The sequence below is a fragment of the Dipodomys merriami genome, unplaced genomic scaffold (genome assembly GCF_024711535.1).
Source record: "Dipodomys merriami isolate MVZ:Mamm:240054 unplaced genomic scaffold, mDipMer1.0.p SCAF_28, whole genome shotgun sequence".
Taxonomy (NCBI): Eukaryota; Metazoa; Chordata; class Mammalia; order Rodentia; family Heteromyidae; genus Dipodomys; species Dipodomys merriami.
In genome coordinates, this window is record NW_027204270.1 from 4879553 (window position 1) to 4894194 (window position 14642).

At 56.1% G+C, this 14642-nt stretch overlaps 1 protein-coding gene across 1 annotated transcript; it reads left to right on the forward strand.

Moving 5' to 3' along the window:
• Positions 1-222: 222 nt before the first annotated feature.
• On the forward strand, positions 223-11471 carry Park7 (Parkinsonism associated deglycase). The gene is made up of 7 exons (XM_070037272.1): positions 223-322; positions 1233-1345; positions 3315-3416; positions 4152-4211; positions 5458-5527; positions 7933-8019; positions 11152-11471. The coding sequence occupies exons 2-7, from the start codon at positions 1256-1258 to the stop codon at positions 11310-11312; spliced, it is 570 nt and encodes a 189-aa protein (XP_069893373.1). The 5' UTR covers positions 223-322; positions 1233-1255; the 3' UTR covers positions 11313-11471.
• The last annotated feature ends 3171 nt before the right edge of the window (positions 11472-14642 follow it).

Below are 14642 nucleotides of genomic sequence, written 5' to 3' on the forward strand. Positions count from 1 at the left end.
GCCCGGCACCATGCGGGGCAAGTCCGGGGCGCACGGACACACCGGGGCGCGGAGCCACGGCGCGCAACCCGAGCGGCTAGCGGTCCTGCCCGGAGCGGGTTCCCGGCGGCGCGCCGGGGCAGGCGGGACTGAACCATGGGGGGGGGGGGCGTTCGACGCGGCGCGCGCAGCCGCAGAGGAAGCGAGCTGCCCCCTCGCCTCGCCCTGGAGTGGACTGGACCGGATGTGACGCACGCGGCGTGAGTCTGCGCACTGCGTGTCTGCGGCCGGGAGGGCGGTGCGCGTGCGTGCTGCTGTGTGTTCCCTTTCCTCAGGCTGCTTGGTGAGTGGTCTCCACGCTGCGACGCGGCGGCGCTTGCGGACGCCCGGGTGCGGGCTCGGCCGGGGGCGGGGAGCGGGCGGCGCGTGGCGCGTGCACGGACCGCGGGGCGCCGCAGCCCGCGGCCTCCGGCCCGGCCCGCCCGCCGGCGCCGTCGTGACGTCAGCGGCCGGCGCGGACCGCCGCGGGTCCGGGGGCGGCGGCTCGGTGCGCGGGGCCCAGTCGGGCTCACTTCAGCGGGGAGGGCGGGGGCGTCCCACCTTCCAGTCCGCACTCGCTCGCCTCTCCCCCGCCCCCGAGGGTTTAGTCCAGTCGTTAGAAATTAGGAAGCAAAGGAACAATTCCCTCCAAGACCCGTCCGGGCAGATCGCAGGCTCGGTGTGTGTGTGTCCCTGCTCGCGGAGCCCGGCTTCCCGGGAAACAGGACTGGAAGAAAGAGAAAGCCTCCCCCGAAGGCCCGCGGCCCCAGCCCAGAGACCGGGAACGCCGGGAGACGGCAATGGAAACAATACCCCCCTCCCCCCGGAGCCTGCGGCTCGGGCCCGCTAGCCTAGCTACTCAGGAGGCGGAGGTACGAGGATTAGGGTTCAAAGCCTGCCCCAGCCCGGAATGCTGTGAGACTCTTATCTTCAGTTAACCACTAAAAAGCTGGAAGTGGAGTGGTAGAATGCTGGGCTTAAATACAGCACCCATGCCCTGAGTTCAAGCCCTGGGACCTGCACACACACTCTCTCTCTCTCTCTCTCTCTCTTTCTTTCTCCCTCTCCCCCTTTCCCCCCTCCCACTTTCTCCCCCCTCTCTCAGATATACACACATAAACAGAAAAGGTTATCAGACTAAAAGTTTGACTATTACTGGGTTGCAGTGGAAATCTGTTTTGAATTTTTTCTTTCTTTCTTTTTTTCCTTTTAAGTTCTCAATAAGTAGAACATACAAATGGGTACAAAAAGAGCCTTGGTCATCCTGGCCAAAGGAGCAGAGGAAATGGAGACTGTCATCCCAGTGGATCTCATGAGGAGAGCTGGGGTAAGTCCCCTGGGGCCCAGTCTGCTTTGTTTCAAAATGTGGGAGGTTCCCATCACTTTGGACAAAACAGTGTTCAATGTATCTCATGGAATGTCTCAGATATGTATAAAGCTGCATGATTATTTAATAATACATATATTTTGCCTGATTTAGTTTTGTGTTGCCCAGGGTTTTTCCTGAACTCTAGGCTTAGGTGATCAACCTGCCACAACCTGTAGAGTAGCTGTGACTGTTAGAGAGCCCAGGGCAGTACTCTGGCTTGTGGTCCATTTCTTAAAGAACATACTTTAAAGAGTGCATTTGAAGTCCCATTTGTGTCCCCAGTCCCATACTCTTCTTCCTTCCCTAAACACAACTGCTTTCCTTACATTGCTGTACATTGGGTCTAGCATTAGTCTGTGGCCCTTATTCTGTGTCTACACATAGCATGTGACCTTGCGTTAGGTTCCATTCTAAGCACTTATGTAAACCTACAGCAACCTACTTAGATATTGCCACCCTCATTTTACAGTTTATGAAACTGAGGCACAGGGACAATGACGTCACAGAGGAGAAGAATTCAGACCCTGGCCCCAGAGACATGGAAGTCCCAGCACCCATTGAACGTTGCTCATTAGTACTGTGTGGTGTGGTTATGCCACACTCATCCATTCGTCTAAACGCAGCTTTAGTATGTAGCGTAGTAAGCATTCTTATGTCAGTATCTGTGAACATGTGTGGATCTTTTTTTCAGGCTACCTACCTTGAAATGGAGCTGCTGGGCCCGCAGCAAGCCTGTAGTCAGTGTGACAGACTTTTGCTAGGTTGCTGTCTGCAATCTCACCAATAGTGTAGGGAACTTCCCATTTGTTCAGTACAAGCCTTCGCTGTTGTCAGCTTTTTATACTTCAGCAGGAGAAAGTGCTATTTTATTGTGTTTTTTTTTTTGTTTTTTTTTTTTTTTTTGCCGGTTGTGGGGCCTGAACTCTGGGTCTGAGCTCTGTCCCTCAGCAATTCAGCTCAAGGCGAGTGCTCTACCACTTGAGCCACAGCGCCACTTCTGTTTTTTTCTGCTTATGTGGTGCTGAGGAAGCAACCCAGGACCTTATGCATGCAAGGCAAGCACTCTACCACTGAGCCACCTTCCCAGTCCCTATTTTATTGTTTTTTATTTTACATTTCTTTTTTTTTTTTTTTTGGATCTGGTCGTGGGGCCTGAACTCTGGGCCTGGGCGCTGTCCCTCAGCTCTTCAGCTCAAGGCTAGTGCTCTACCACTTGAGCCACAGTGCCACTTCCAGCTTTTTTTCTTTTTTGCTTATGTGGTGCTGAGGAATCGAACTCAGGGCCTCATGCATGCAAGGCAAGTGCTCTACCACTGAGCCACCTGCCCAGCCCCTTATTTTACATTTCTATCTTAGGAAAATGCTGTGAGATTTAAATGGCAAGAGTAACCTTGCAAGATGGTTATTAATAGAAGGATCGTGTAATTTATCTCCCAACCAGGATACTTGCAGGAGAGCATTGTAGCCAAAGGAAGGCTGGGACAGCAGCTGTAAATTAGAACTGTTTTGGATAAGCCAGAGCAGACCATCGTAGTAAATATATTTAGCCAATATACTAGCTTAAGCTCTACATGATTTTGCCGCGTACTGGTGGCTCACGCCTGTAATCCTATCTCCTCAGGAGGCTGAGGTCTGAGGATTGCAGTTGGAAGCCAGCCCAGGCAGAAAAGTACCCATGAGACTTCTAATCTCCAATTAACCATTCAGAAATGGAAGTGGTACTGTGGCTAAAATGGTAGAGTGTTAGCCTTGAGAAGAAAGAGGCTCAGTGACAGTGCCAGGCCCTGAGTTCAAGCCCTACGACCAACAAAAAGCATAATTTTGCTTTATTTCTTACTAAGTTATTCTGGAGCACAAGGCAGCTGTGGAAATGTTGCTCTAAGTGTATGTTTCAACATTCTTAAATATCACCACTTCTTTCTCTTAGATTAAGGTCACCATTGCAGGTTTGACTGGGAAAGACCCAGTGGTTTGTAGTCGGGACGTTGTCATTTGCCCTGATGCCAGTCTTGAAGAAGCAAGGAAACAGGTTTGTTCTCTGCATATGAGCTGTTTCTCACTATGGCTGCTCTCCTTGTCTGGAACATTTACAGTTTTACCTAAGACTAGTACTATGGGGGGAAAAATTAGCTGTGTGCCAGTGGCTCACATCTGTAACTTCTTAGGAGGATCAAAGTTCAGCACCAACCTGGGCAGAAAAGTTCACTGGACTCCATCTCCAAAAATAACCAGCAAAGAGCAGGGCTAGAGGAATTGCTCAAATGGTAGAATACCAGTTATCCAGCAAGTGCAAGACGATTCTAACCCTCCCCACCCCCCCCCCCCAAAAAAAAAAAAGGAAGAAAGGAAAGGAATACTCTGTATCTGTAGAAGTTGGCAATTTGGCTAGATTACCTGATCTGTTCAGTAAGTGGCTGCTGGGTTCATGGATGGGTGGGAAGTGGGTGAGTGGATGGATGGATGGATGGATGGGTGGGTGGATGGATGGGTGGACGGACGGACAGACAGGTAGGTGGGTGGATGGATGGGTGGGTGGGTGGGTGGGTGGTTAGTCATGTGGGAGGCTAGATGGGAGCATTATTCTTGCTTATAAAGCGTCCTTATTCCTTATGACAGTGTTGGTTTTTGTTTGTTTTGTGGTACTGGGGTTAGATCCTTCCCTGTGTTTTGCTAGGTCCAGCGTCTAAAACAAGTGTTATTGAACTGTCACTTAGCACACATTTGGAATTTAACAATGCCTTTTCTGTCTTTCAAACTGTCCCAGGGACCTTACGACGTGGTGGTTCTCCCTGGAGGTAATCTGGGTGCGCAGAATTTATGTGAGGTAAGAACACTACTCAGACCTGGTAGAGCTGATGGGGTCGGTCTGAACAGGAATATTTCAGTCTCTGCTTTGTTCTGTTGTTATTCCAATGGGCAGGGAGGATGTTGTGAATAAAACAGATAACTAAGGTTAACCAGATGGTGTTCTAGCTGTATTTGAGACCAAGCAGCTGGAATCACATCACTGTAGATATCAGCGAGCGTCTTGGGAAGTAGCTGGAAAGACTGAGGCAGAGTACTCTCCAGCAGTGAGGCTGAGGCGGCCTGGTGGGTGAGGAGGTGTGGGGAGGTGTAGAGTCCCCTGGTTGACATGAGGGCCAGTGGGCAGGGCTTTCCTCCCTGTCTTCTGCACCCAGCCAGCCACACCTTCCCACGCTTCTCTTCCTTCCGAGCATGACTGGAGGGAAATTCTTCATAGAGAGGTGTCTTTCTGTTAGGATCAGTGCCTCTGCTTGGATTAAGAATACAGACCCTATGCCGGGCGCTGGTGGCTCACGCCTATAATCCTAGCTACTCAGGAGGCTGAGATCTGAGGATCGCGGTTCAAAGCCAGCCCGGGCAGGAGAGACCGTGAGACTCCTATCTCCAATAAAAACCACCAGAAAACCGGAAGTGGCGCTGTAGCTTAAGTGGTAGAGCGCTCGCCTTGAGCTGAAGAGCTGAGGGACAGCGCCCAGGCCCAGAGTTCAAGCCCCACGACCGACAAAAAAAAAAAAAAAAAAGAATACAGACCCTCGGGCTGGGAAGGTGGCTCAGTGGTAGATTGCTTGCCTTGCATGCATGAGGCCCTGGGTTCGATTCCTCAGCACCACATAAGCAGAAAAAGCTGGAAGTGGTGCTATGGCTCAAGTGGTAGAGCGCTAGCCTTGAGCTGAAGAGCTGAGGGACAGCGCGCAGGCCCAGAGGTCAGGCCCCACAACTGGCCAAAAAAAAAAAATACAGACCCTGGAAGTGGCACTGTGGTTCAAGTGGTAGAGCATTCATTCGCCTTGAGCTGAAGAGCTCAGGGACAGTGCCCAGACCCAGAGTTTAAGCCCTATGACCAACAAAAATAAATAAAAAATTTAAAAAATGAATTTGGACCCATTAGGAACTTGATAATTGTCATATCAATGCTGTTTGAGCTAGATTTGGAAAGTGGGTTGAAACCTATGGTTGAAGCTAAAATCAGATCCTATTAAGCTTGTCCAGAGCCTAGAGTATGGACCGGGCTAAAAGCAAGTGTCTGGTTTCCCTTCCCTGTCTAGTCGAGCGCCGTGAAGGACATCTTGAAGGAGCAGGAGAGCAGGAAGGGCCTCATCGCCGCCATCTGTGCAGGTAGGGGCCGCAGCAGCCTGGCGGCCTGTCCAGGACATCTGCCCCGGGCGTGAGGCCTGGGTGGCAGAAAGTGCCCTCTCAGCAGAGAGCCCAATGGCCCTGCTTTCCGCCTCTGCACCCTTGGTCTGTTCCCAGAAACTCTGTTTTCTGTATTTGGTTGACCCCGGAGGCAAACATGGCTCTCTGGAATTCAGTAAACAGCTGGCACAGCAGAACTCTCGGCCAGAAAGTCCTCCTGCCAGCGCAGTCAGCAGGAATCAGGCCCGCGCTGCCCTGCACACTGGGCAGCCTGGTGCTTCCGGTCCTGGCATGGCACCTGTATCATCTGCCCCACTTTTCTTTGAAACTTAAGTCTTGCTTTTTTAAAAAAAATTTTATGATAACCTCTTAAATGCATCCTTGTTGCTTTGACATGGGTGTTTTCTTCCCTTGGTGTAGCTTTCGTGGTACTGTCCCTGAGGCCTCTCCCCAAGCATGTGTGTCAGAGAGAACGAGTGAGTGAATGACGGGTGGAAGGTGACAGGTTGAAGCTTGGCTTGGTGCAGTAGCTTTGGAACCGAAGCGGTGGGCTGGGGCCCAGGGCGGCGCGTCCCAGCTGCAGTGCCCGAGCCGCAGTGCCCGAGTTCTCTCTTGGGGTTTGGTCAGAGCGACCCTGCAGGCTGTGTGCCTGTTCCCTGGCCCTGGCGGAGATGTCAGGGAGGTGTTCAGGGAGGACATTGTGCTCTCGTGTTTTAAATATTTCCCAGTTTTGAGGCAGACCTGTTGGGGCATACCGATAGTCCCGGACCTTGGAAGGCTGAGGTTGGAGGCATGAGAGGTTGAGGCCAGGGAAATTGGGAAATTCCCCACCTGACCCACACCATCTCCCACTCACAAATCGAGCACCTCCCTGAGAGTGCGGCCCTCAGGTGACTGTGTCTTCCCCAGTGATCAGCAGCACCCTCGGTGCGTGGATCCCGTGTGAAGCCCTGTGCCGCCGTCCCGGCCGCTCCACAGACACAGGAGTCAAGTTGAGAGCAGTGACTCAGGAGTGGGGTACCGGGATGGGGTAGGAACCAGGGGCAGAAGACACCGGGTGGGATCAGCAGGGAAACAGGGCGAGTCTTCTGAAGGGCTGCCCTTAGGAACAGAGTTTTCACCTGCACCAGTGTCTGCTTACCGCTGAGGTTGCATGTGTGGGGCAGAGAATGAGGGGGTGAAGTTGGACTTGGCGCAGGGGAGGGGTCCTGGCTGTCAGGTGCTGTCTCCAGGAGCAGGTCAGCTAGAGCCTGGGGAGTCCGCTGGGACGGTCCTGTGAGTCTCCACCAGGTGGCGCCGCGGGAACAGGTTGCTGCTGACTGTCCCAGCTCCTTGCTCCAAACCCAGCCATAGGACAGATTTGTGGAATTGCACCCGTCAGCAGTTCAAGTATTAGACAAGTATCTCTTGTCTAATTTCCCAAGCCCCAGAGAGCAACAGTCAGCTTGCCCGGATGAGGGAGGCTGCAGTAGATCCCATGTCCTGCTCTTCTGTAAATCTATGAACATTGAACATTCTGGAAACCCCTTCCCTGCCTGACCACTCTCCTCATGAAGCCCATGTTCTGGAGCCTACTTGCAAGTAGGAGACAGGGAAGACTTTTTGGCTCAGGCCTTATAGATGAGTTCCACGGTGAGGCATTGATCGTTGGCTCTTTCTGCTTGAGGCAGCTGTGGCCTGCGGCCTGGACCGGTGAGACCAGTCCTGTGACTGGCTGGAGCCAAAGGAGCACAGACTAAGCCTTGAGTGCGGCGCTGATGGCCGAGCTGAAACCAGGCCTTAGAAAAGACTCCTGCGCATGGTTTAGGGAAGAAAGCTATGTTTTATTTTGCTGGTCCTGGGGCTTGAACTCAGGGCCTGGGTGCTGTCCCTTAGCTTTTTGGCTCAAAGCTGGTGCTGTCCCTTGAGCTACAACTCCACTTCCTGGCTTTAACTTAGCAAAGGTAAAACGTCCCCTCCCTTCCGTCTGGATTTGAGGAGCTGTCCTCCCACGGCGGCCGCTTCCCGTGAGTGCCCGGGTGACGCTGCATGTGTTCCCTGCGCGTGCGTGGGCACAGGACATCTGGGGTGACGCTTCTGAGCCCTGTGAGGAGGAAGATGGTGGCTGGAGGGCGGTGCGGGGCATGGGCTCTCCCAGGGCGGGCGGCGGGTGGCAGGTGCGGCCTGGCCGTCGTCCTGGTCCTGAAGCGCGCCCGGTGCTGGCGCTGCTGTGTTGGAAGGCAGGCTTCGCTTTTGTCAGGAGTGAGGCAGGAAGTTCCCCTCGGAGGCTCCCCTCCCTACTGCATCCGGTCAGGGGTAATGGAGTCTGGGGGTGCTCCGCGGCCGTGCTCAGCTGGGGTGTGTTGTTTGTGGCGGCCGCTGCAGTATCGTCTCCTCTTCTCTCTCAGGTCCCACGGCTCTGTTGGCGCATGAAATAGGATTTGGAAGCAAAGTCACGTCACACCCACTTGCCAAAGACAAGATGGTGAACGGGAGTAAGTAAACGCTCATCTTCCCTTGTGTGCTTTCTGAGAGGGGCTTGCTCTGTAGCTCAGGCTGGCTTTCCTAGGACGTGAACCCATGACCCTCCTAGGGGCTGGGATTACAGCTGTGGGCTACCATGCCCAGTCTGCTTATGTAATTATGTACAGAAAGTTCTCAGAACGTGTTTTGCTTTGTTTCCCAGAGTAGTGTAGGTATATGGGTTCTCTGGGTTTGGTCCTTAGCACCCCCAAAAGAAACAGCTTCAAACGTTACTTATTCTCAGCAGTTTTCGGTCCACAGGGCAGGAAGCGTGGAGCGCTGAGTCCACGCGCGGCCTGCCCCGGGCCAGCGTTGGCACCATGCTGCCCTCGCTGCAGGAGGCCTCGCCATGCTGGCCTTGTGCTGCCCAGGCCCGCGTCCCCTCCCCCGCTCACTTGGTGGGTTACCTTCTGTGGTTCCTCAATTGGACTGTCCCAAGCCCTCAGCCGCCTTCCATGGCTAGAATGAGTGTGCACTGAGTTGTCAGCGGCCCTGTCTGGGAGGCTGTCTGTCTGGGAAGCTCTGTCCGGGAGGCTGTCTGTCTGGGAGGCTGTCTGTCCAGGAGGCTGTCTGTCCGGGAGACGGTCTTTGTGAATGCTCGTGGCTTCTGAGCTGGTGGAGCAGCGTGAGGCCTTGTGCAGCCTCCAGCCCCGCGTCGCCCAGAGCTGCAGCCATTGTGTCTGTCTGCTTGTCCTGGGACCAAAGGAACGACCCCGGAAGCTTACAGATCTCACACACCCAGAGCTCACAGCGTTTGCTTCCTGCCAAGTCTCTCGGTGCTCATTCCCCTGACTGCCAAGATGAGGGACGGAGGCCTGGGCCAGGCGTGGTCCAGCCGCATCCTTGCTCTGGCCTGTTGCCGCTCCCTTTCCCCTGCCTGCACTGAGGTTAGCAGCTGCTGTTGTGAGCACAGTACTTGACATTGACCCCCAGAGCATTCTGGGAGGCGAGGTGGCTGCTCCGGCCAGGCCCTCTGCGTGGTTGGCCTCCGTGGGGGCATGGCGATGGTGCCGTGGCCTGCACACAGTGAGGAGCCGTGTTCCGCACCTGGGCCTGTCGGCGGCGCGTCACATGCAGATGGATGCAAGTCTTGGGGCAGTGACTGCGATCAGTGCCGCCGACCGCCTGTCCTCCCAACAGAGCAGGTCACTGCGGGGTGACGGGACCTCGTGCCACAGATGCCTTGGTCTGGAATTTTCCCTCAGATAGTCATTCCCGTCCCAGGGGCCAAAGGCTCGGGTTTTAGAGAAATAGATGTTTTTAGCGAAGTAGGTTTGCGTTGCGTTCCCTTTGTCCATTGTGCTTGTGAGCTTCAGAGCGCCCGGACACGCGCGTGCCGTGCAAGCCAGCTGCACTGCAGGGCAGGCTCCTTTACCTCGGAGCCTTGCTCAGTTTCCTCATCTGTGGGCTCTGCCTCAGGAGTGTGGGTGGGCTGAGGCAGTATGCTGGCGCACCCTGCACGTGGCCTGGCACCGCAGCCCAAGCTCTGCCAGGCAGCCCAGGGCCGCCCCCCCGCCCCCCCCCCCCCCCGCGGGATGGCAGCACAGCGCCCTCACCTGCCGGGTGGAAATCATCCTCGTCTTACACAGACAGCATCTAGACAGAGGCGACACAGCCGTGACGGGCAGGCCGGGCCGTGCTCCAGGGTCAGCCGGCCTCGCTAGGGGCCAGGGAGCCAGGGTTGGAGGTGCGTGGCAGCTCCCCCGCTGTTGTGGCTTCAGAGTAGCTACAAACAGGGAGTTTTTCAAAGGTGTGGCTTTGGGCTCATAAAACTCCATTTACGAATGCAGGCGGCAGCAACTGGGCGTGTGGGACATCCTTGATCCTCAGGAGGTAGTGGCAGGAGGATCAGAGTTTGAGGCCAGCTTAACTACATTCATAGTGAGACCCTGACTCAAAAATAGCCAAAACAGACTGACAGTAGCCTTGAGTTGCCGGTCCCTCTGTCCTGAGCCTTCCTGCTTTTCTCCAGCTGGATGTAGAATGTTTTTTCCCTTACAGCTTAAAAAACAAAACAAAACAAAAAAAAAAAAACCAGTTCTTTGCGCTGTTTTTAACATGAAACGGAACTACGCAGATTGACCCTACATTCCCAGCCCCCAGCGTTCCTGCAGTCCGCAGCTGGCCCGGGTGCCCTGTGCGCTGTTCCACATACCACCAGCAGGCGGGGCCGTTGACAAGTGTAACCGCCTCCTCTGGGGAAAAGCCGGGAAGGACCTGGGCGCTCCCTGGGCCTGTTTTGAGGCCTGCCTGCATCTGTCGCGCACTGATCCCGTGGGCAAGCCGAGCAGTTGTGCCTCAGATTATCCCTGCCCCCCCACCCCCCCGCCAGCTGAGTGTGGAACGCGATCCTGACCCAGTGTGGCCATTGCTAAGTGGGGGAGAATCGTGCAAACCTTGCCCTTCAGTGGGAATCACGATTTGTCCACACGAGGCACACGGTGCCCGTGCGTGCTGGTTCTGTGAGCGAAAATCGTCGTGAGGTGATGGCAGAGGCCCTGCCAGTGCTGCTCCAGGAGCCTGGCTCTTCTGCCCCGGGCAGGGGCACGGTGGCCAGGCCACGACCCGTGGCTGAAGCCCCTGTGTCCATCACAGCCCGGTGGCTGCGGCTGCCTGGACACCTCCATGTCCAGCTCGCCCACTAAGGTCTGGACACGTCACCTTCGCCCCCACTGTCACTGTCCCGGCAGGTTCGGGGTTCTTTCCCGTGCGGTCTAGGCTCTTTGGGGGACCCGACAGGAGGGCCACGGGTGGCATGCTGGGCACCGCGGGGCTGGAGTGCCGCAGGATGGGGTCTGCTGGGCAGAGCTCTGGACAGTGGCACAGGACGGCGCGCATGGGGCGAGGAGGACGCCGAGTCAGGAGTGGGCATCTCCTCACCTGTGTGGTTTATTCTGGGGTGCATGGGCGTGCGCCCCCTGGCGGTCGGTGGTTCCTGCCTTCCACGCACCCACGTGCATGCCCTGTCCCCAGCACCCGCATACCTGATGCTCTCAGGCGCATGCGGGAACGCAGCCACAGCCGCTGGGCCTCTGCCTGTCCCCCTCCATGCTGAGGAGGGCCCGTCCCCCGCGGGCCGCCGCCGCACCTTCTGTTCCCCGTAGGTCACTACAGCTACACGGAGAGCCGCGTGGAGAAGGACGGCGCGATCCTCACCAGCCGTGGCCCGGGCACCAGCTTCGAGTTTGGCCTGGCCATCGTGGAGGCGCTCAGCGGCGCGGACGTGGCCAGCCAAGTGAAGGCCCCACTCGTGCTGAAGGACTAGAGCAGAGCCTAGCCCGGGGGGGAAGGGCATGGGGCGCCGGGCTGTCCCATCCCGTCCCGTCCTGTCCCCTGCAGTTCCACAGAGCCTCCCCTCCGGGATTGTCCGTGTACATTTCTGACCTTGTTTGCACAATAAATAGGGTGTGTAGAAAGCTGTGAATTGCTTCCTGTCATCTTCAGCTTTGGTTGCAGCCCAGAAAGGCTGCTGCAGCCCCTGGGAGGAAGGAGGCCCGGAGCCTTCTCCACTCCACCTGAAGGAAGCCCACTCCGGCCATTACCACTCTCGTCTTTCCTGTAGGGTCTCCTGGTTTTGCCCAGGGCCAGCCTCAGACTAGGATCCTCCTACGTGTGCCTCCTGGGACGCTGAGATCAAAGACATGCACCACTACTTTGACTTGTTTCAATGAGACCTAGGCTGGCTTTGAACCACATCCTTCTGACCTCTGCCCCCTACAAAACTGGGATTTTAGGCATGCAGCATTACACTAGTTCGTCAACTGCATTTAACGTGTTAGGAAAAATTTAATGAGCCAGGCACCCTGTGGCTTACCTATAATTCTAGCTACTCAGGAGGTTGACATTTGAGGATCACAATTTGAAGCCAGCACCAGCAGGAAAGTCCATGAGATTCTTTATCTCTAACCAGGTTGCTGTGGCTCAGTAGTAGAGCGCTAGCCTTGAGCAAAAAAGCTCAGGGACAGCACCCAGGCCATGAGTTCAAGCCCCATGCCTGACAAACAAGCTGGCTGCCAACGGATGGTTCATGCCAGTAATTGTACCTACTCAGGAGGCTGAGACCTGGAAGATCACTGGCTGCAGCCAGCCTGGGCAAAAACGTCTAACAGCAAAATGTTGTGTCAGAGGCATGGCTCAAGTGGTTGCTGTGAGCAAATATACCAAGTGATATAACATGAGGCCCTGGGTTCAAGTCTCAGCACAGGTGTGTGTGTGCGTGTGTGTCCAGCATTCTGGGAGTCGCTCGGTTTGTTCCTGTGGTTAAAGCGTGCACTGAGGCAGGCATGTGACCCCAGCTCTGCTGCATAGAGCCTCCCACCCGTCAGGCCAGATCTGCCAGTGAGTGAGACTCAAGGCCGGAGCCCCACATAACTGCCTGCGCTTGGAGTGGCCGAGAGAATATGTGGCAAAGCTGGAGCACTGGCAGCCATTCTGTTACTGTGAGAAAGGGGCTATTAGGGGTGGCCCCTAGGCTGTAGTTGACTAGTTCTTGATCTAGAAAGGTGCAAACATAAGTACTCATTTTGATAGGCAGTTGGAAAGACTGGGGAGGCAGGAGAGGAGGGGAGAGAGTGTACGGTCAGTTGGCATGGGAGGTGACATTAGAACTTCTAGGCACTGGTGGCTCACGCCTATAATCCTACCTATTCAGGAGGCTGAGATCTGAGGATCCGGTTCATAGCCAGCCTGGGCAGGAACGTTGGTGAGACTTTTATCTCCGCAAGTGGTGCTGTAGCTCAATTGGTGGAGCACTCACCTTGAGCTGAAGAGCTCAAGCACCCAGGCCCAGAGTTCAAGCCCTACACCAACAAGAAAACTGCCTGTGGACTCTGCAAGCTAAAGAGGGTGGTTAGATTTTCGTTCCCTCAGTTGGTCCGTTGAGCCTCTGTTACATGTCAAGCTCTGTTCCTGGTCAGTGACTGAGCGGTGGAACTAAGTCCTTAGGGTTGGAGAGATGAGCGGCTTTGCATGCATGTCCTGTGAAAACAGGCCCAGAAGACGGGCAGGGCCGCTTCCTGCGCACCGTGGGCTCTGATAGGAGGCGGATGTCTGTAGAGCGCCGCCTGGGTACAGGAGACAGTGCGCAAAGGTCCCGAGGCCGGACTGGGCCGGGGTGTGGCGCCGCAGAGCCTTCGGGTCCCGGGGCTCCTGGCCCTGGTTGGAAGGTGCTGGCGTTCGGCCTCACTGCCTGGAAGGCTCACTCGAGATCGGACCTTGGTAGGTGCTGAGCAGTGGAGGGCACCGGCCTGGTAGCATGGCAGGGGCACAAGGCAGTGCCCCCATTTCCAGCAGGAGCGGAGGCCACGTTGGCCCTGCACTTGTGCGTCGGAAAGGACTGTGGGGGCGGGGGGAGTGCCCTGAGGCCGCAGCACCGAGCGCCCACTTCCCTAATAGAGAGAGGAGGGGGCGGCCGTCCCAGGGAAGGCACGCACAGCCGGCAAGCGCGGGCGTCTGGGCCTCACCCAGCCTGGGGGTTTTCCCTGCAGCCCCCACCTGCCCACGGGAAGGGAGATGGGGAGACGCGCTGCCCTGAGCCCCGGGCTCCCGTTAGACCTGCCCTGGAGGACGCTTTGCCGTTGATCACAGCGGGGCATCAGTGAAGGCCGCTCTCACCGGCAGTCTGGGGCTGGGGATCCAAGAACCCGCCATTCTCCAGTCACAGCTGGGCATGCAGATGAGGGGTGAGGCCGCGGGGCCTGCCCAGTCTGCTCTCCTGCAGGGGACCCCGGCGCTGGCGACAAGCAGCCAGGGCGCCCGAGCCCGCCGGGGAGCTGCGTCATAAGAAGAAAGAGGAGGTGCGATGACCAGAGGCCCAGGGGAGCGTCCCTGGAGGAGGTGACTGTCCCCTCCTCCCTAGGGAGTTTATCACCCAGGTGTCCATCAGCACCCTGGGAAGCCGCTGGCTGCTGGCGCAGGTTTTGGGGGTCACGTCTGCCGTGCGGCGTGAAGCGCATAGAAGGTCGGTCGGTGGCGTGCAGAGGTGTGCTGTGGTTCACACAGGGGCTGTGGCCTTAGCTGGAGTTGCCCTTTCCTAAACTTCAGCTGAGGCAGGCGGACCGGCTCTGAGAAGAAATCGAATGATGGGTTTACCATCACCACCTCCACCATCATCTCCATCACCACCACCACCACTACCACCACCACCATTACCACTACCACCACCATCACCATTACCACCACCACCATTGCCACCATCACCACCTCCATCATCAGCATCAGCATCAGCTTCACCATCATCTCCATCACCACCACCACCACCACCACCATTACTACCACCACCATCATCACCACCATCACCATCATCACCACCGCCGCTGCCACCACCACCATTACCATCCCATCACCATCACCACCATCTCTAGAACCGGGCCTCGCTCAGATGAGCTCAGGCCCACAGGGCCACGAGGCTGTTGGGCCTCAGCAGCTCAGCTCTGTGCAGAGCTCCTTCAGTTTCTTTTACAACTTTGTGAGTACTTTCCTGTAAAAAAAAAAAAAAAAAGTGTGTGTGTGTGTGTGTGTGTGTGTGTGTATTCAAGTATCCCTAGAAGTTTTTCCATGGCCTAAGAATAGCTAGAGAACCAGGTGTGGAGACACA